Source organism: Poecilia latipinna, unplaced genomic scaffold (assembly GCF_001443285.1).
Source record: "Poecilia latipinna isolate Pla-1442-1.1 unplaced genomic scaffold, P_latipinna-1.0 Scaffold745, whole genome shotgun sequence".
Taxonomy (NCBI): Eukaryota; Metazoa; Chordata; class Actinopteri; order Cyprinodontiformes; family Poeciliidae; genus Poecilia; species Poecilia latipinna.
Genome location: NW_015113361.1, coordinates 27344 through 49522, shown reverse-complemented (window position 1 = coordinate 49522; position 22179 = coordinate 27344). Strand labels below are relative to the sequence as shown.

Below are 22179 nucleotides of genomic sequence, written 5' to 3'. Positions count from 1 at the left end.
TTTTATATAGACTTAGACCTTTATATTACATTTATACATATATTTACAACCTTTTTTTTCATTTCGACAAAACTGAATGAATCTTAGGCTACAATGAGCTGAAATATCACAGTGAGCATCGCATGATCAAGTACAATTTACATTTCTGTCCTGCAGAGTGCAACTGCGCGCTTCCTCTAGAAAAAACAAGCATCTCATGGCTTCATGGCTTTTGTGTGACTTTCATTTCAGTGCTGTTTTAAAAAGTGCTTTTCCATTAATTCTTTACGTGAATGTCTTACTCTTTTTTTTTTCAATATTGATCTTCTTGAACTCATGTCCTTGTTAATGATTGCATCCTCAAACGTTGTGTTCAGGTTTTCGACTGCCTGACGTCCTTCCACTCCATTTTTGTGTTCTGTAGGGCCTGAGTCTTCTTCTCGTCCACTTGCACGTAGTCCACTTTGTACTCATCAGCGAGAAGTGGCTTCTGCTGGACGTAACAAAGGAGAGAGGGAGATGGTAAAGAGATATGGTGAGATTCTTTTTTGCTACATTAACAGTGTTCAGTGCTTTTGTTAATTTTCTTTAAGTAGCATTAGGGTGTTCACGAACCAGGATTGTGTCATTAATCCCCCAGTTAGCAACACGATTTTTGGAGATTGACACAATTGTAATACAGACCTTCTCACATGGATCCAAATACCAATTGTGGACTTAGGAAAATTCTCCTTTTTCAATTTGCAATAAACATTTAAAGCAATTTTATCAGCTTCCAGGCCAAGTGCTTGTTGACCACTGCAGGTTGGACATTAACAACTCAAAAGTACTCTACACAGCCCCACTCATATGTCTCTCCCTCATGCAACAACGTCAATTTGCTCCAGTAATCATACAGTGGGACATGCACTTATAATTCCAAGAAGAACACAAAATCAATGATAATAGGAATAAAGAACAAACAATTCTGCAGCCATTAGTAGAATAAATTCCTGAAACTTAATTTGTCAGCCAAAACATACCTTCTGTACAGGGGAGGGGGATGCAGAGTTGAAATCCAGTGACAGATAATCAAGGTTTGAGCTTCTCTTCCAGTGCTGAGCTGCTCCATCCAAGGGGAGACAGAGTGATTGTCTCAATTCCTGCCAGAGAAACGATGCAGCGTCAACCTCAATATTCTAGACTGAATTAACTGTGTTTTATATTACTGATACAAGAAATGCACCACGAAACTCAAATATATATTTTTTTTCTCCTGGTCAATAAACACTTCACAGTAAGTACTATCACACCAAAGTGTTGGCACTGTCACTGAGTGAAGAACTGGGCTCATTTTAATATCAGCAAGTTGCTTAAAATGAAGGAGAGGATGCAAAAAAAACCAAAAAAAAAACAAGAACGTCATTACAACCACACTGTATTTTCTAAGGCATGCATGGGCATTCCTGACATTTATTCATGCTACCACAGAGAGAGAGAACAAAACTTTCTGCAGACAATATGAATAGGAAGGTGGAAACTCTTTATGGGGAAGTTCCTTTTTCATGTTCTGAATTTCTGTCGTGAGACATGCTTCATTTTGAAATGCTGGCAGCTTTTTAGAAACCTGAGTCAGTGAATCCTGTTAGCTATGTGATAACCTAATATGCTGAAGACAGTTTCAAATGTAAACTCAATTAGACATTTTTTTCCCTGTTTGAAATTAGTACTACAATCCTATTTTGCAGCCACTGCTGTTTCACACGCGCAGCTTGACATTCTTTCTCGTAATGATATCGATAAATCTGGAAAAAATGTTGACAGTTTCGTTCTTATATCTAAGATATAAAGAAGAATCTTGACTGGTAAAAAAAAATACCTACAAAATCTTCCATGAAATACAGATTAGTTCATTTTCATATTAAATGGCTACAAGATAGCCCACATTTATTTTATATATATATATATATATATATATATATAGTTTATTTATTATATATAATAAGCAGCACATAGCAACCATTGGTGTAAATCTAAAACAATTCTGTGTTGCGATTATTTTAAAAAGTTGAAGCAAATCTGCACACATTGAAGAGCAAAGCAACAACTATAAACCCACAGTTAGATTACAGAACAGAAATCTAGGATTTCTTAGATATGTGATGCTTCAACTGATTATGGTCATATTGTTCATATTATTACTGTTTAAAATTAACTTTTTTTTCTTAACAACATGCAGACCAAGTGAACTCCCACAGCAAGCTTTCATGGTATAAATAAAATACTGATAATTTCTTCTGAATATTAGTCAATTCACGGAGTCATAGCGTTCACTTTATGCATACATGGTTCTTAAAACACTATCAAATCCAGGTTTTACCAGTGCAGAGCAGTTTGTCACTTCGTCCGTTGAACTTTCTCCGTTTTCAAGCCTTCTGTCTAGAGGTAACTGGGTCAGTGGAAAGCTGTGATTAAAAACAAAGAGGAACATAATCTAGATTAAAGAAAAAATACCCAGCCACAGAGAATATTTCATTCTATCCTATTATTTATTTATTTATTGTATTTTTGGTGCTTGTAAGGTGTAATTCCAGTTCATATGTTTAGAGTAAATTTATTTAAATTGTATGTGCCTTTGTCATATCTAAACAAAGTTTTCTAATAGATCTACAATCTGAATTTGTAGATGTGGAGACGCGCTTTTGCTCTCACCATGAATCAGTCATTACTCTGCATAGCGGGATATGAGTGGGAAATTCAGTAATTGTCGAAAGGCCTCTCAGGTCCAGAGGTGGAGGTCGAACTGTGGATTCAGAAATTTCACAGTTAGCTATTTGTCAGCTTAACACAGTTGAAAAGTATTCAAATCCTTTGACCGTTTTCATATTTTGATTTTGTTTTCCCCCAACCAAAAACTTCAATAGGCCAACACAAAGTGGTGCATATTTGTGAAGTGGAAGAAAAAATTATGTAGAGCTGTCAAAATAGTTTTGAAATGAAAATCCAAAATCTGTGATGTGTGTACAACTAGATATAGTTATATACCTAAAATAAAATCTAGTGCAACCAGTTACTGCCAGAAGTACCCTAATTAGTGTGTAATTTAAGCTCAGTATAAATCCAGCTGCTATGAACGCTTTAGAGGCTTCATGACAAGATGAGGCAAAGCTTGTTCTGCTGGAATTATTGCTGCACAATGACTGCTGGAAAAGGGACATGTTTTGCTTCCAGCTGCACTACAGAATTGGAGAAAATGCATGTGTCCATGCATTTTCTCCAATTCACAAAAAACAGAGCTACTCCTGTGTCTCGCATTACGTTATCCACAACATCTGAGTATGTACTCTAAGAATTGTAATAAACTGAAAGTGATAGGCTACATTGAGAAGTTGCGGCATTTGTGGAAAAAAATGTTAGAACACTCTGACTTTACCAACATCGTCTGAATATTTTTTTTACATCTTGAGAGAGGTGCTTTTCCTGTAGTCTCACAGAGTATATCTTGAAAAGGTCTTCGTGGTGAATTATTGTGCTGATGTAAGCTGCTCAATTTCACATTATGGCACAATGTCCCGAAGCGAAGCAGAATCCTCAGAATCTGAATTAATAAAAATATAAATGTACGTCAGATTCACGTCATTTAATCTTTCAGTGGTTGTGGCTTGATGGTTGTTCAGGAAGCTCCACTTCTGCTTCTGGGTCAAAGATGTATGTTTGTACCACTGTGGATCTGTTTGCAGCTATTTTGTCTGAGGTGCTAATCGCAAACACTGAGTAGGGAGGGGTTGGGCAGGAACTTATTTGCATAATTGTGATGTAGCCCTAAAACAGAGCATTCCTTAATGAGCTCAAAACAGGCAGAACTGATCAGGTAAAATCTCAATATCTGAGAATAAATTTGTGTAGTAAATGTCATTTTTTGTACAGCCCGCTAACCTTAAAGGATCACCTTTAAGGTGATCTACAGCTGCAAAACTATAATGACTCTTCATCATAAGTCAAACTAACCACATTTTTATGTCTAATTTTAGGCTTTATGCCAAAGAAAAACATGCATGCTTTACAACTAGAGAATACATGCATTTCCTTTAAGAGAACTCTCCAAAATTGAAGGGAGAAAATCTCCCCAATCTCCAAAAAAATATGAACACGCAAACAATTCAAACTACCAAAATGTGTCGTTTTCATTGTTGTTCCACCACATAATTATGTGCTACTTTGTGTTGGTTTGTCAAATAAAACCCTGATAAAATGCCTTGATGACAACATGTTCAAGGTGTATGAATACTTTTGAGAGATGCTGAATAATTCCCAGACGATGCTTGCCATGATAAAAATTAAACCTAAATTAGTTTTTCCATTTCTTTCTCTCTCTTTTCACACTCGGACCTGAAATTCTTCTCACCTCTCCGTAAGCGAGGCTTGAGGTGCCGGTGAACTGGAGGCGGTGCAATTTCTCCAGGTTGGCACATTACTGGGCTGAGTGACGAGGCAGACTCAGCTCTGGAGTTTGTACTGAGGAAGCTGGAAGTCCTGGGGCTCATGGGGATGTAATTGTCACCTTCAACAGATGGAAGAGACGGAGAAGGGGACGCCATGGGGACGTACGAGTCGTCCTGGTAGCTTTGAACTCGTACCGTATTTAAACAGGGCTGAAAAGAGACAAAGAATCATTTGATCGGACGGGTGCATTAGTGCTTTTGTAATGCAGACGAAACACTATGGACACATGCTTAAAGAGCTTTCAGATCTCCTAGTTTTGGTAGTACAGCAGTAGGACATTCTCCCCTTACCGACATACAAATATGTTTTGTAATTGGACAAAAGCGCTTCTCAAAGTGGAGATTTTTTAACAACTGTCTTGGGTGTATCTGTGCACAGTATTTGGCAGAAGAACACACAGCAGCCTACTCTGAGCCTGCCCACTCTCGCTTTGTACGCCACAACAGCAGCAGCAGTAGTTTTTATTGTCTTTTCTGTATCTCTCTCATATTTTACAAACAAACATTGTCTGAGAAGCATTCATCATTTAGAGGAGACAGGAAACAGCTCCAGGGGAATTACTGGCTTACAAAAGGAAGAATGGCCTTCCTTTTGTATGTTAATTTGGCATTTGATGTACAGGTTATTGCCACCTACTGGCACGGCATGGGTATTTAAATCTAGATGGAAATATTTTACATTAATTAAGATAAAGAAGATTTGGAGGGCTGTACTCTGGCCTTTTTATGTAAATTTACAGGAAAAATCCTGATCTTTTCACACAAATGAAGAGCATTTGTGTATAGTGAATCTATTCCACCCTAAATTTGGTCATATGTACAGAACCATGTTCCTGCTGAAAAACCCAGCTACCCATTTTCAGTATTCTAAAAGATCCCACAATTTTCTTACTTACTTTATTTCAAGTAACTCGTGATTCCATGAACTGTAACAAGGTTCCAGGGCCTTTGCAAGAAAACAAGTCCACAGCATCACAGAGCATGAGCTGCTTTTCCACTTTCATATTTTGTAGCATTTCAGTTATAGTTCCAGTAGTTTTTACTAAACTACACACATTTATATTTATCACAGCAAGACAAAAAAAGAAACACTTTTACTGACATGATGGATCCCTAAAGTTAACCATCTTGCATTTAAAGACATCTTCACACCTTAATGCAACTCTGTACTGTAATTCTCTAACAGGCAACTTTAGAATATTTTTTTAATATTCCTTATTATTCTACTCAGTAGTGAGCATTTAGTTAGTCGTTCCTGCTAAACAACTAGCTAAATGTTGTGATTAAATTCCAAGTAGCTGAAGCTTGTAGTTTTATGTGCAAATGTTTTCATCATACTCCTAATAACAACACGTCTTCTTACCAAATCTGGAACCTCTTCCAGCTTTGTTTATTAGTCGCAGAAGTTTTAAACCGTTTAAGTACAGAAGAAGAAGAGTTCATATTTTCTTATACCCATTTTCTGATCGAAAGTATCTAAAGAGCTGCACACTGCCTTAGGCAAACGCCATGTCTTTTTAAAGAACTTGTTCTAGAAATGGGTCTCTGTTTCACATCATAAAGTAAACAACTAAGAACATTCCTGAAGAATTTTAGAGGCTTTCTGCTATTTGGTGTGTATGAGCATCTTTTGGAGGTAACTAGGCCCAGGCCATGTCAGCTTTCAGTGCTGACGAAGCCTAATTTTTATCTGGTTAATGCCTACACCAGCAATAGCTAGCATTAGCTTGTTGCAAGTGATAGCATACACAAATTAATATGCTTGAAAACAGGCCACAAATTCTCTGGCAGGAATTGAAACAATCTGAATCTGCTGCTTTTTTTTTTTTTTTGCAGTTGATGCAGTGGTGGACTGTGGCTTTTAAAGCTCAGCATCACGTTTCAGGAAATGCTACATTTTGCTTTTTGTTTTAGTAATATGCTAAACTACATTCTGCCATGCATTCTTCTTTCTTGAGTAAAGGTCAGCGCAGTTGTAGAAAAATATCCCATTGCAATATTAAACAATATTGTAAAGGTAATATTTGTTGCATATTTTCCCCACTCTAGTTCTTATTATACAGCATTGTTTTCCGCCCACTCTCTGTGACCTTAAGTATTTCAACCATTAAAATCTATGTCAGATGTATGCACTAAGAACAAGGGTAGGGAAAGTCTGTTGTTGCATAGTTTAAATGTAATAAAATACCAAGCAGTCCTTTGTGATTGTGAAGAGCACAGACTAAATATTATTCTACTTCAGTTTGACATGATGATATGGAACTCTAAGAAGTTTTAGGATTTGTTTTCATTTACATAGAAAAAGGTCTGTTGTACTGTTGTAATGCATAAACTTTAAATGCGATTGGTGGTAGATTTTATTCCATTTAGACACAGGCTCAGTTAGCCGTTTCCTGTAAAACGACTCATTAAATGTTGTGATTAAATTCCAAGTAGCTGAAGCTTGTAGTTTTATGTGCAAATGTTTTCATCATACTCCCAATAACAACACAACATCTTCTTACCAAATTAATACTCTGTCTTCTGTTCCTCATTAATCTGCTGTCGGCATTGCCTGAAAATATAAGATAAGAAAAACCTCATCAGATTCTAAAGCAATATGCAACCGTAAAAAAGAACACTTTAACAAGTGGGAGGTTCTATGGCTTTCTCCTCCAAGAGGAGGAGAAAGCCATAGATCATGGCGCCCCCCTTGATCTATGGGGGCGCCATAAGGCAAAAATAATGATTTCAATTAGCTGCACTGCAAACCAAGTGTTCTAATGGAAAGAAAATATCATGGCTATTCCAAATCTGGAATCTGATTCATAGCTTAAGGTTTGGTCCATAAGCATCTAGTGCCATCTTGGCACTAGGACCACCTTATACTGTATCATTTTACATCAGATTAATATTATTTCATGTACATTTTGGGGTAAGTTACCTAATAAAAGTGTAATATTTTTTCCCTCTTGACAAATGGGCTTCATTAGGGAACAAATGTGGCAGAAGAATGGACTCTGCCAACGCGACCGTTGATTCAAAAACCGCCGCTAGCTGCAGATATACTTTTATTTCAGGCTGCACACATACACTGAAATAAAATCCGTACCCATCGTGAAATGATCCAATCCGGATAACGAGGTTCTTCTGGAAAATACGGGCATGCTGGCGGGGAAGTGCTGCGGACTGAACGTCTTTGGCCTGTGAGCTCCTCCATTACTCAGCAGCTCTGACAGGTGAGTCGGCTTGGGCGGAAGCGGAGGTGGCGTTTGGGTGTCGCCGGCTGCGTCGAACACGGTGGGAGAGAAAGGTTTGTCGAACTGGAAGACATTCGGGGAACAGTGATGGAGCGGCGAAGAGGAGGCAGACGGCAACACTGGGAAGCTGCACGGAGCGCTGAAGGGAGCATTGGACATCCTCCCGTTGGAGTACAGAGACGGGCTGCGGCTCATGTGAGAAATGGAGGACAGGGAAGACTCGCCGTGCATGTCCTTGACTGCATCGTCTGACAACCTCTGCTCCAGAGAGATGTCAGAGTTCGTGAAGCTGTCTTGTCTACAGATGTAAAACAAACAAAAAAAAGAGACGAAAACACTTGTTACATACACATCAACCAGTGGTGTAAAACTTTCTCCTGATTTCACATACCTAGTGGTTATACTCCTTGTTTCACACTGTGAGAGGAGGAGATAATCTCGTGGATAGTTGGTGTCTGGTTGGCTCGCTAGAGACACTCGATCACTGTCCACTGATGGCTGAATGGAGGTGGGGGTAAGAGAAGATGCATCATCTGTGCTCTCTGATTCAAACCAAAGGAGAAACAAACACAAAGAACTGAGTTTACATACAGCTAGAAATGGAAGTCACAGAAAAACATGTGCTGGCTGCTTCAGCTTGTACTCCCCCCTAATGAAGCAGGCAAATTTAAAGGAGAGATAGGGGGACGTGTTCAAAGGGATGGCAAAGGTCCGAAGCACATGTCTCCCTTCCCTCTTTTTTTTATTTGGATACTCTGTCTCTTTTTGCTCAGTTTGGCTATTGTTCAGAAATTTCTTTCATTCCATTTGACTAGAGGCCTTCGAGTCAAGGCCGTCCCTGCAGAACCATGTGTTACGACAACAACAAGAATCAAAAAAAAAAAAAAATAAAACCCACAAAAGGTTTGTTCTCAGGAAACTACTTGTTACTCTCAGAGGTTTACGTTGTCTTGTGGTCACGTTACACAAGAAAAAAAAAAAACAGCAAAACATTTCAATTCCTTAGAAAACATTGCAAAAGGAGATTTTTTTTTTGTAGTTGCAACAACACCAGGACCTCACTCTATCTCGTCCAAGCAAATGTCAGCGTTCCAACAGACGTCCTGAGGTTTTTCATAACGTCTTCGCTGAGCTCTTTTTTTTTTTTTTTTACGAAACAGCTAAGCTGTATCTGAATAGCTTATTGTACTGTTTAGTGAATTCATGACATCATTACTGACATACAGCACCTTGTGACATCTTTTCTTATGCATACAGCAGAAGATTCAGCACCAGTCAATCTGACGCACTTAAATACAGTACGAGCAAATAGCTACTATTTCATTTACTTTGACTGATAGATGATCTTATCTTGGTTTAAATACTTCTCTGATGGTCTAAATGTTTAAAGTAGAATCAGTTGAGAAAACAACATTCCAAGTTTGAAACGTTGGAATGTTGTTTTATCAAATTGAGCATCCCACAGATCACTGGTTGCCCCATCAACAGAAACTGGAAAGAGTACAGCACAACTGCAAACCTACCAAGATTTGGTCATCCACCTGAACTGACAGGGCAGTGCAAGGAGAGCATTAGCAAGAGAAGCCAGATCCACAGCTCGTCTGGGAAAATCTCATCAACATTTCTCGATGAAACATAGTGGTGGCAGCATAATGAAGCAGGGAGGCTTTCTTTAGCCGAGATAGGACAACTGACTCCAGTTAAAAGGAAAATGGTTGGGAATTTTCATCTGCTGTCTCTGTTATTATTACCATCCCGTTAAATTCCAATCAAATTAGGGCTGGACAACAAGTTAATTTATATCACGATAGACATATCAATAGGCAATATGTCCGATGGAATGTTAAATACTTTCACCGAACTGCGATCCAGAACTGCACAGCATTCTGGGAGATCTTGGCAGAGGAAAAAGCTTTTAGATGCTCAACCTCTCATGTCCAGCTCAGAAAGATGAGAGGCATGAGTCGCTAACAAGTTGTTACCTAGGAGAAACTTGTTGAGCGACTTGCGCAGCAGCAGTTTCACGTTTTGCCACCGTGTCTCATACTTGTAGCTGCTTAAAATAAAAACCAACGCCGTGGAATGAAAACTGTAGATGAAGCAGGCAAGGTAATGCCAACATTTCAGCAGTATTTCAGATACTTAAAACAAAAGCTAATAATTATCGGTATCGACCGAAATGAATTGCCTACATCGTGATATATTTGTGAGTCTTATCGTTCAGCCCTAAATCAAATACACTAAAGATTGTCAAAGTGTAGATAGGTTCAAGGTTCTTTTAATTAAATTCAAAATACTGTAGTATCCCTATAGAGAAATTAACCATTGTAACTCATGTTATACAGGCTTCCTCAAAGAGTTTTTGCAGATACTGATGGAAAAGAAATGCAGTTGAACTTAGCTGCCTGGAAATGACTCAAAAAAAAAAACAAAAAAAAAAAAACGGTTGATTAGCTTGTAATGGCCCCCCAGTGGTTCTGCTGTTATCTCCTCTGATAAAGCAGAGACAACATGCTGCACCACAAGCAGCATGTCAAACGTTTTTAACTGCTGGAAACATCCTTACATGCACATGAGTCGGTGTGGCGACAGAATGTTAAGACGCAATTTGTCGCCAAGCAAGTAAACCGTGCATACAGTTTGGGTAACGGGCAGAATTGCCTGGAAATATTTTACGTATCGATGTGTTAGGAGTTCTAAATAGAGCAAAGTTTACTCGTCTGGGTTTTTTTCACTGCTGTGGGGAGGCGTCAGATGCCTCTGGTGGTGGTAACCACGGCTTGATAAAAGTGTGATTGTGGAGCGTGTTTGAGAGCTTAGATACAGAGAAATTAATCAGCTGGTTTTGCAGACCAGAAAAGGCGTGATCTTTTGGTGCAAGCTCGAAGTGTGAAAACATTCTGGACTGCAACCAATTTGAGGCTTCACATCATTTCCTCTATGAAGTGCCTTTAAATTTATCATCAGTCTAAATGTTAAATGTTTGGTGCCCTAGTCAGAAAAATGGTTTTGTGACCACAAAATGTCACTGTAGCCCAATAAGAAAGGTTATGTCAATAAATGTTTTGTTTTGAAGCTTTAATCTTTGTAAGATAGCTTTTATTAAAGGATACTGTTATTTGCAATGGGAAAGATAGATAGCTAGACCCACGAACGATGGACAGTGAAAAAGAGACTTTTTATTTCTATGTAAAAGAAAAAATATATGAAAAAACTAAGCAGAGGGTCACATTTTGATTGCGCTTAAAAAGATGACAGCCAAATTAAATGTATTTATAGAGCACATTTTATACGACGGTCGTAGACTCAATGTGCTTGGAAGGACATGTAAGAATAGAAATAAAAACAACCAAAGAAGCGTTAAAAACACCAATTCAACCAAATTACAAGTAAGAACAAAGAGATTTAAAACAGCACTGAGAAAGAAGATCCCATTAAATCAGGAAATGAAAGATGTAAAAATAGGCTAATGACCAGGAGGATAACATTTTATGAAGCCAAATACATAAAACAAAGTAAAAGCTTGAGAGAATAAGCATGTTTTGAGTTTGCTTTTAAAGCTAGACAGTATAAAAACTGACATGAGCTCAAAGAGCCAAGAGCTGCTATAATGAGAAGATGTTTAAAGGTCTGCCAGGGAGATATTCTAGAAGCTTCTCAACAACACAGGAAGAAGCCAGACCATTTAAAGCTTTAAAATCAATCATTAAAATGCAGATTGAGATACATTACAATCCAAAATTACAGCTAGGTTTTAACATGCTTACAGGGTTTAATAACAAACAGAGGATTCAATAGAGAATAAGTGAGGTTTTTTAGATGATCAGGGCCAACAAGAAGAATTTCAGTTTTGTCCATATTCAAGGAGATTATTAACAGTTAAAAGTAACATTTCTGGCTATTTGGGCATCAAGAAGATGCAAACTGCAAATAGCATTGGCCCTGATATGGAGTAATGAGATTTTTATGAGCTTTTTAAATACAACGACCAACTTATTTTTGACCTGGCATCATTACAATCAAGAAACAGAGCACAAACGTCTCGTGGATGTTATGGAGTTTCGTCTATTTCGAAACGAGCTAATGAGGTATTCCATAAGTGCAGTTTGTCTGTCTGTCCCAGCTTTATTTTTTTTTTTTTAATTGTCGAGCTGAATTTTATTAAAAATAAAGTTGGTGCAGAGGCGTAGCATCTGAGTAATCCCTGTTTTTAGATTGTGAAGTGGCAAAGCTTAGCAGAGGAGTGTGTGTATGGGGTTGTATAAAAGTTAAAGTTGGTGCTTTACCCGATAAGCTATCGAAGGTCGCCGCACCTCTGTGAACAGGCAGCCTCAGAGTTTCTCACTTAAAGCTGTGGTTCAGAAGCAGTGCTTTCAAAAAGTATTTATAACCTTTGAGCTTTTTCACATTACAGTCACAAGCTGTACTGTACTTGACTAATTTTAGAGAAGAGACCAAGAACAGACTTGCACATAATTGTGAAGTGGGAAAAAGACTTGTGGCTTGCAGGTTTTTCAACAAGAAAAATTAGAAACATTAGTTGTGCTTTTGGATTCGGCCCACTTTAGTCTGATACCCTAAAATGAAATCCAGAGCAATTGAGGAGTTACCTAATTAGTAAGTAGATACACCTATGTGTGATCAGCACCATGAAGACCAAAGCAGTGTTATATTAAGACATCTCATAGAGTTAATTAAGAAGGGAAAAATAATCAGAGAACCAATCCAGAGGCTCATGGTTACTCTGGTATTATCCATCCCCATGTTTGTATTATTATCTTTATGTTGTTAAGTTTTTAAAGAGTACTTTACTAAGTTATTATTATTTTTGGCCAATTCTCCTTCAGCTGCAATTGGGTACATTTACATGTATGTTAGTTAAACGTACAACAACCCACACTGTCCCATCTGAGTACATAACAGGGACAGAACGTAATGGCAGCATCATGCTGATGCTGTGAGGATGAATTTTGTCACCAGGAAAAAAAATAAAAATAAAAATTGATAGATGGAGCTAAATCTTGGCCAAACTGGACAAAAATCCTAATTAAGTCTGACTGAGTATTTAGTGCTTCCAATCTTACTGAGCTTAACCTATTTTGTAAGGAAGAATGTGGCACTAGTGACATCAAGACATGCACTGGCTGAGGGTTTGTTATCATACAGGAGAAAGCTGGACAGAGATTACCTTCTCAGTAAGTGGTGTGTCTACACTGTCGTTGAACAATGCAGGAACACGTCACACTTTTCAGATCTTTTATGCAAAAAACTTTCTTTGAGCCCATCTGTCTTTTTCTGCCGACTTAACAATGCCTGTGCTACTTAGTGCTGTCACTTAAACATCCAAGTAAAACTCATTCTAGTTAGTAGTTTTAATGTGACATACTTAGATGTTACATGGTAGGGATAATGTTGCTAAGTACTTTATGCTTATAACAAGTACTCTGCAACTTATTGTCGGAAATCTTACTCAGACTTTGTGTTTTCGTCAAAAGCTGAAAAAGGAACAAGACAAACAGCTCTGACCTCATAATGTTTACTTCTAAGTTTGCCACTTCCTGAGTGGTAACAGTGACACCACTTATTTTGTAGTTGTTCCCATGACAGGACGTGTGTTTTTCAACGAGACAGGTGTATTGCTGAGGTAACTCTTATTTTAAAACAGAACTTAAACAAAAACTACACTGTAAAAACAAACAAACCAACAAAAAACCGTCTCTAATTTACGGTAAAATATCGGCAGCTGTGGTTGCTAGAAATTTATGGTAAAATTCGTATTTTACCGTAACAGTAAAATATACTATATTTTACCGTAATAGTAAAAAAATAACAAAATAAATAGATTTCTGTATCTACCTGCCTCCTCCAGGTTCCCGAAACGACAAATCTGACTAATGTTGCTGATCCAGCCGTTCATCTCCTCCTCCGTGTTGGCCACCAGGTAAAAAACGCGGGAAGACGTTTTCACCACGAAGAGGTGCTTCCCGTGAAAGTCCCGCTTTATCCGCAGCTGGTTGTTGAGCATCTGAACCTCACATTCCTTCAGGTCGATGGTTCGGATCGGCTTTTTGGAGTTCTTGCTCTGGTAGTATTCCAGCACATCCGGGTTGCCACACATTCTCCCCGACCGGAGCACGAACCAGCGTTTCCGCCACGCCTGCAGGTAGAAGGCAAAGGAAATTTTATATTTCGATTTTTTTTATTAGTTGATTTACGATATCATTTTAGAGTTAATTTGCAGGTGTAATGTAAACAATGTCTTTTCATTGTATCTACGTGACTTTTTGGGATGTCTTAAAATGTCGTAAAACTCTTGATTTTTAGTTTTAGAAACAGTTTTAGAAGCTTAAAATTCTGAAATACATGTGCACACATTTCTTTCATCAATATTATGTGTGTGTGTGTGTGTGTGTGTGTGTGTGTGTGTGTGTGTGTGTGTGTGTGTGTGTTATGTGCTGAGACAGTCCAGCACATAACAGCAGGGTGCAAGATGCTGGCAGGGAAAGCGTACATGGAACGACATAACCAAGTGGCGGGCATAGTGTACAGGAACATCTGTGCAGAATATGGACTGGAAGCCCCGAGGTCAAAATGGGGGACACCCCCAAAGGTGGTGGAGAATGACTGAGCCAAGATCCTGTAGGACTTCCAGAACCAGACAGACAAGATGGTAATGGCGAACCAACTGGACATTGTGGTGGTGGATAAAGAACAGAGGAAAGCCGTTGTGGTGGATGTAGCAATACCAAGAGACCACAACATCAGGAAAAGGAGCATGAGAAACTGGAGAAATACCAGGGCCTCAGAGAGGAACTGGAGAAGGCCTGGAAGGTGAAGACCACAGTGATGCCTGTGGTCATTGGGGCCCTCGGGGCAGTCACCCCCAAACTGGAGCAGTGGCTCAAACAGATCCCAGGAACAACATCAGACATCTCAGTCCAGAAATGTGCAGTTCTAGGCACAGCCAAGATACTGCGCAGAACCCTCAAGCTCCCAGGCCTCTGGTAGAGGACCCGAGCTCAGAGGATGAAAGAGAGACCACCCGCAGAGGGTGAGAAGGGAATTTTTTATTAATGTGGTTTCTAGCTCAATTTGAAACATCCAGTGTTTATTCTGCAACTAACAACCATTTTTACCTCATTGGGCTCTGATTGGTGATTGCACCAAACAGAGCTAATCACCAAAAACAGATTATCTCTGGTCAAATGAGATTTTTTTCCCCTCTATTCTTTAAATGCATCAAAACTAGGAATTCCTACCATGTTCAGGCTATAAATGCATCAACCAACAGCATGCACTATGATGTACTTAATTTGAGTTTTTAAACCTCAAATACATGTTTGAGACAACCGCTGTCGTGCACCGATGGGCACAGCCTTTGTCTTTCCTTCCTTTTCTGTTTAGTCAAAGCTCTTCTATCCATCAATGAACATTCAACCATTAGTCCTTAAGCAAACGCAAATTTTGAATTGCTCAAAACTGGAGTCTGTGGATCAGACCGCAAAGCAAGTATAAAAATTGAAACATTAAAGACTTTATCCACAGGTATTGATCCTGCCTTGCAAACATACTAAAGATTCCTTTTGAAAATGCCTCAAAATTGATTGTTTAATTAAGATAAAGAAAAAAATTCTGCTTACCACAACCAGTCCTTCATCATGATAAAGCTTAACTAGTCAAGAATTGACTTGAAAGCAGAAATGTCAGTAGTTACATGGAAGAGATAAAAAATAAAAACAGTAGCATAAGTCAACAAAGTTTTATTTACCTTGCTAATCTTATTTGATAAGTTAAATATAATTTACTAACCATATCAGTTATTAGATTATTTTTCATAATTCATTAATTTGAGTTATTGTGTGTAAGGCCCTTAGAAGGCCTTACACAACATTTTTCCTCATGTCATTCTCGGAGTTTGTTTCTGCAGTGGCTGCAGCATCGTTCTTTTCCTCGGGTCATCGTTGCTGTTTTGTTCTTGTTGAGGATCAGAGAATCTGATCATAACCTCTGCTCCCAACAGCTAACTTTGCAGTTTTAATCTTTTTTTTTTTTTTTGCTTTTGTTTTGGTCAGCAAGCGGAACCTCAGCTCCAGTTTCCCAGAAGTGCTGAGAAGAGGAAGTTGACTGTATTTAGCAGAAACACAACGAAAGGGGTATTTATACATCTCTTGGTTTATACTGAAAACTGAGTTCACACTTTACTGAAAGTTTATATTTATGAGACCCCTGAAGCTATTTAACCTATTTCAGCCAAGAATTAACGATTTCACATTACAATATAGAACAATTTAAATAATTAAATAGAAGAAAACGGTTAATAAATCATATTAGGCAAGCTTAACACAATTTCTCAGGTGTTTTTTTTCTTTTCATGGTGGGGGGCAGTGATGTGATCCCATAGAATAAGTATTTTGTTTTCGTCTTCTGCACAAGTCGGTCATGAATTCATGTGCTCACACCAGGAAATGGGTCGCCCTGCAGCACATTTGGTGCCAATAACACTGCAGGCTTTAAGAGGAGACCATAACTACAGATGGCAGTTTGATCCAGTGAGTGTTCACCATATGCAAAGTTCTGAGCCCGGGTGAAAACAAGTTTCTTTTTTTTTGTATCGAGGTCAATCTCCATATATCAGCTGCAAAGGCAATCTATATATATTTACAGAGAAATAGAGAAGATATCTGAAACATTTGAAACATGTGAAAAGAATACAAGGCAAAATAAAACAAAAGTTTTTGAGGTATAAACATGTTTGCTTACAAAGTTTTTCCATGCATCTTTGGTCCATCCTTTTTGGATGAAGTTAGCATTTCTGCCATCATGTGACCAAAGTAAACTTTGGTCAGTTTCTAACGTCTTGCCACAAACTGACTCATTCTTAACTGGGTCATTTATACATTTGCAGAAATGACTCACTCTTTGCAGCAGGTTAAATCTGTCCTGTTCGCAACCCGACAGGTATAAACAATGCAGCGTTTCGCATCTTAGTGCACAATAACAGTCCCTTTCCAAAGCATCCTTGAACTCTTTTGCTTTTTGTCAAATAGCAACATCAAACTTTCATGCAATAGTCTCAACATAAAGAAGCATTTAACCGTGTGAAGTTGCATTTGAGAAAAAAAATGTTAGACATATTTCTAAAGAGTGTGGTTGCATTAGGATTCAGTCCCCTTACATTTCACTGCAGCAATTGTCTTTAGAAATCACATAGCAGAAAAAAAGTCACAATTTTGTGAAGAAATTTAAACTATAGTTACGTTACAATGTTGCTTGAGAAAATAAGAGAGAAATTGTCATCTATCTAAACATAGAAAACAAGCTAGGGCCCATGGTAACTCTGGAGACGCTGCAGAGCTTCACGGCTCAGGTAGGAGAATGTGTCAAAAATGTTAGTTATCTGCTGTAAATCTTGCCATTATGGAAGAAAGAGATAAACAAGCGTTAATTAAAGAAAGGGGTTTGAGTTTACAACAACACAGGCGAACATATGAGAGAATGTGCTCCAGTTAGATGGGGCCAAAGTTGAACTTTTTGACCTAATGCTGCACAGCATCATGACAACATAACACTTTGGAGAGGCTTTGCTTTAGCAGAGTCTAATAATGCTGGTTAGACTTGATTGGAAAATAGCTGGAGCTAAATTCCAGGGTAATTCTGGAAGAAAACCTGAGGCTGCTGAAGGTTTTTGACTGTGATGGAGGTTCGACTTCTCGCAGGACTACCGGTAAATCGGACCATATTTATGTATTAGAATGTCCTTGTCAAAGTCCAGAACTAAACTTAAACCAAACTTAACTTATTTTGTGAAAAAACATGGGTAAGAATTATAATCTCTTGCATACTCGAGAGAAACATGCAGGTGTACTTGCTTTGAATGGGGCCTAAATACTCCACACTTTTCAGATTTTTATTTGTATCATGTATCATTTTCTTGTCACTATATTATATGTTTTGGTCTATGACATAAAACCCCCAAAGTACATAAAGTTTATGATTGTAAAGTGACAAATACAGGGGAAAAAAGACCCCATTCCTTATTTTGTTTCTTCAGGTGAAATTGAGCAAAGAGTAAAGTCTTGTGCAAAAACGCAGCCTCATTTTGCATAAACAGTTCTGCAGCAGGGAGCACAACGATTATTTTGAGCAAGATAATTGCGATTTCCATACTGCACTGTGCCAGTAGTTGACATTTGAATGAGGAAAACAGCATGGCTGTCTGTCGAACTAAACGAAACATAATCAGCAAGATTTGCATGAGTTTCTATTTCCAGCACGAGCCCCTTGCCCCCATCAGCACATAAACACACGCACACACACGCAACTCCACCTAGGCTTTCCTTGAACCGCCGTTGTCAGAAGGGCCCTCCGCCTCCACCACTCATGCAGAGGAAGTGCAAAACCAGCCATCATAAAGCGGGACTATTTCTGCTTGTCGCTTCAGTGTCTGGGTGCTGCTGACATTACTTCCCATGTTTCACAATACACAGAGTCATCCCACAAAAACACAGACGCACACACACGCACACACACACACACACACACACACAGCAGCCCAACATCATCACATGATCCCAACAACCACAAAACAATGAAGGCTGTATGCTGTTCCACACAGCACATACATGCAGGTACGCTCTTAACTCCACAGGAGTTGCTTCCATGAGCATTTACACTGCTGTTGCTACAAACAGTGTGGGTGGATCAGTGAGGTGGCAGATGCTGAAACGAGGAAGACAGCGTAAAGAAGACTGGAATTACAATAAGCATGTCCAAGTCGGAGTGTGTATGAGTGCGTGGGACCTAGACCAGCACACAGACGCAAGGTGAAACGGCGCAGCCTCCCCTTCCCTTCCACGTCCCAACAGAGGACAAAGACAAGAGTCTGTACTTACAAATCTCTTCAGCTTCTTCTCCGGGGGGGATTTAATGAGCCAGCCGGTGCACACCACATCCCCGGTACTCATCTTGACTGCAGAGTGTGTCGTTCTCACGGCTGATCCACCGCCGCCTCTGCCTCTGCTGCTGCCTCTGCTGCTGCTGCTGCTGCTGTGAAACTGAGAGCAATGCGAAGCATATCCTGTGTTCTGGTATTCAGCTCAGCCACTCCAAAAAGGAGGAAGTAAAGAAACTGATCACACTGACCGAGAGAGAGAGAGAGACGCAGTTAAAGAGGAGAGGGGGGAGGGTGTTGGTGGATGGCTGAGAGGGTGTTGATGGTGAGAAATATCCTGCAGATGCAAAATGTTTGATAGATTTAAAGACTGCGTGTTATGTTGGGATGCTACATCGTATTTCAAAACAGTGCCTTGCAGAATGATTCATACTCCCTGAACTTTGTCACATTTTCTCACATTGCAACCAACTCCAATAGAGCCTAATTTAGATCACTTTTTTTTTTTTTTTACAAATAAAATATGATTATAGAAGTGTATGTGTGTATCTAAAGAATATGTAAATTACAGAAGAGTGGCTATTTGCAATTCAATTAGAGGACACAGCAAACATCTGGTCAGATCAGACCAAAACTGAACTTTCTGGCCTAGGTGCAAAATGCTGCATGTTCTGGAAAAAAACGTAACATCACCCTGATTACACCATCCTACAGTGAAACAGGTGGTGGCAGCATCATGCTCTGGGGACGATTTTCTTCTCCTAGATCAGAGGTTTACACCTCAGACGGGAAAAGTGTTAAAACGACAACTTACAATGCTCGTTAGCCTGGACACCCTGTCCTCCATAGTGGAACATGGGAGTGGCAGCAACGTGCCATGGGGGATACGTTTTGTTTCCTTATTTGTAAAAAAAACAAAAAAAAACACAAAAAAAACAATGATGCATCACTTTATGTTAATCTAACACATCATATTCCAATAAAATATAATGACTAATGTGGAAAAATGCAAGGTGTGTGAATACTTTTTGCAAAGCACTGTAAAAATATCCCTTATTCACACTTCCAGTATGGTCTCTAAGCTAGTCACTGCCACACTTAATGCTGTAACCTGCTTCTCATATTAATACTTACATATTAACAGGAAAGGGAGTGCAAGTTTCAAACATGTCTCACAGAAAATTGGGTTCATGGTTGTGGTCTTACAGCTGCTTTGTTGTTTTAACTCATTTTCTGCCAGTGCTCTAACCCCTGCTTGAACAAATTACCATATTTTCAAAACTAACGTATCACTTTCTTATGCAAAGGAGTGATAAGACAGGTTGCAAAATCAATACACCAGCACCTGTTTGAGGTTCTTTGGAAATGGTTTACATGAATCCTGGAGCCTTTTGCATTTTCAATTGGTTTTTTTTTCTTTCTGTGTAATATAAAATCTCATGCCAGAGGCAGCCTCTCCACCTACTATGTCTGTTAGGATCCAGTAAAGTAGGGCAAATTATCTTACAAGCTTGCTAATTTTTGCCACCGTCGGACAAATCCACTATAAATACTGTTAGTGTCAGAGTGAATCTACTGTATGATGAACTATCCTCCTATTATTACTGTTTTATGTGTCACGTATTTGTTTCTGTGTAGGCGGATGAATCAATCAGTCTACTGATTAATAAAGGGAGTATTCTGACTTGTTCATTTCTGTAGACGTTTACAGCAGAAGGTATTATGAAAATATTCTCCTTTTTACACAGTTTGTCTTAGGTTTTGGAGAAAGATCCGTCAATTTGTAGGCTAACATCGGAAATGATTGTTGTTCCTAAAGCCTTGATTTGTGTTTTTTGCAGGTTCTTTTTTTCCCATATCTTTCCTCCTGTTTCCTGTGGTATTTAAGCTCTGTTTTTATTAAGGTTCTTGGACTTAACTGTGTCCAATCGCCTCATAAAGGCACTGGCTGAAAAAAACAGGAGAACTCCATTTCAGCTCCTGACTGTCAACACTGTAAAGAAGCTCTAAGAGTATTTTTCACATTACTTACCTCATATCTTCTTGTGGCCTATTGAATTGGATCTCTCTGTGAGTATGCTCAAGTGAAGTCATCAGAGCTTCAAACTACTTGGACTTGTTTCATCAAACCGACCCGGACTGCTTACCTTCTTCTATCCTACATCTGGGTTCCACTTACTGTAATTCTCCTGGCTGTCTGCCTTTAGATCCGTAGCAATGCTCACCTCCACATCAGTTTATCACCACAACTGCCATGAAATCCTCTGCTGCTTCCCCAGAAATAGTAACAACAATACAAAAAAAAAAAAAATAGACAAACTACAAATACATGCCTTTGAGCAACACTAACCTCAATCTCTCTTTTTGTCTCCCTAGCAGCTACACGGTTCAAACGACTGGTTTTGTCAACACAATCACACAAAGACATGTTTGATATTGAACATTTGCTTTGCTCTATGTCTTGATTCTAATTCTTAATTTGGGTTATGTCTTCAAATTAAGACACTCGCTGCCTTTTCCACTGATCTACAGCTTGGACTTTATTCCCCTTCTTCGAAAGCCAGCATGTATCTCACCTCAACATCAGCTTGAGTTGTTTCTTTAGCTTCCTCTCAGCTGGAGTTGCAACATTCATCACAGCTGCCATCTTTTGCTCTTATCTTCACCATGTGTGGTTTGTTGACCCATAACTGTATGTCTGGCTTAGAACTACATATGTTTACAAGCACTTTGTGAAAACTTGCAGCAGGTTGAAATATCTGTTATGCGAATATGTTGATATTCATGTTAAGATTAGCCTCAAGTTGTTTTTTTTCTAACCAGTACTTGTTTTTCATTTAGTTTTGTTTTTTTTTGCTTTTGTTTTGGACATTTGGTGTTATGCTTTATGATAAATAATGAAATACATGTTCTAAACTTAACTGCAGGACTATTGAGCATATAATTATTCTGATAATTATGATATCAAGCCTTCTATGTAAATCAAGAAATACAGAAACAATGCAACACAAATAATAATAGATTTGCCTCTTCGAATTCCATATTTTAACGTTACTGAGTGAATACTTTGTTTTCTTTGACACTTTCCTTCTGACCAGCTTTGCTGACCCTGCTAAAGAATTCCCACATTTAACAGTAGGGTTGATGGTGTGATTTTTCTTTCTTTCTTTTTTTTTCAGTTTGGACCTGTCCTGTTTTATGAAAGAACCAAAATCACACAGTGATGGAAGTGCACAGAAAAATCTGTATAATAGCCATTATGGAGGATGATCAGCAGATCTGCTGATCTTCACTCCCTCCAGGACATGGTACAGGCAGCACAGTTGAACTTATTCAGTAATGTGATCTATTTGTAATTTTACTAAAATCAACACATGTATAAATAATTGTTTACTCTCTTATTGGCATATTTATTTGTGGTGCTTTTGGTCTGCAATGTTCTGTGAACATATAAAAAAGATAACCTTCTCTTCCTCTTTGTACATATACACTATAGATATAGTGTATATATACATATTTACAATATATATATATTTACCAATTATTGTTATTTATATTTAAAATGTCTTCATTGAGAGTAAAGTCGAAC

The 22179-nt window shown here is 38.6% G+C and overlaps 1 protein-coding gene across 2 annotated transcripts; it reads right to left on the bottom strand.

Annotated features, from left to right (window-relative positions):
- Window positions 1–7: 7 nt before the first annotated feature.
- On the bottom strand, window positions 8–18883 carry gab3 (GRB2 associated binding protein 3). 2 transcript variants are annotated; one of them, XM_015045808.1, is made up of 10 exons: window positions 18592–18883; window positions 13556–13856; window positions 8091–8241; window positions 7552–7997; window positions 6965–7014; window positions 4364–4610; window positions 2671–2761; window positions 2339–2423; window positions 1002–1121; window positions 8–472 (listed from the first exon to the last, which is right to left on the bottom strand). In XM_015045808.1, exons 1-10 carry the CDS (start codon window positions 18661–18663, stop codon window positions 353–355), a joined length of 1683 nt encoding a protein of 560 aa, XP_014901294.1. In that variant the 5' UTR covers window positions 18664–18883; the 3' UTR covers window positions 8–352. The 2 variants fall into 2 exon arrangements, with proteins under 2 accessions (XP_014901294.1, XP_014901295.1); XM_015045809.1 differs by having other exon boundaries at window positions 8–469; window positions 18592–18881.
- Window positions 18884–22179: the final 3296 nt, after the last annotated feature.

Bases quoted from the DNA above. Each gene is read 5' to 3' on its own strand.
- gab3 (XM_015045808.1), bottom strand. From the start codon at position 18,663: ATGAGTACCGGGGATGTGGTGTGCACCGGCTGGCTCATTAAATCCCCC. The intron at 2,762-4,363 runs GTGAGAAGAATT...CTGAATCCACAG, and splicing joins CAAGCCTCGCTTACGGAGAG to TTCGACCTCCACCTCTGGAC. The intron at 473-1,001 runs GTATGTTTTGGC...TGTTACGTCCAG, and splicing joins CCCCCTCCCCTGTACAGAAG to CAGAAGCCACTTCTCGCTGA.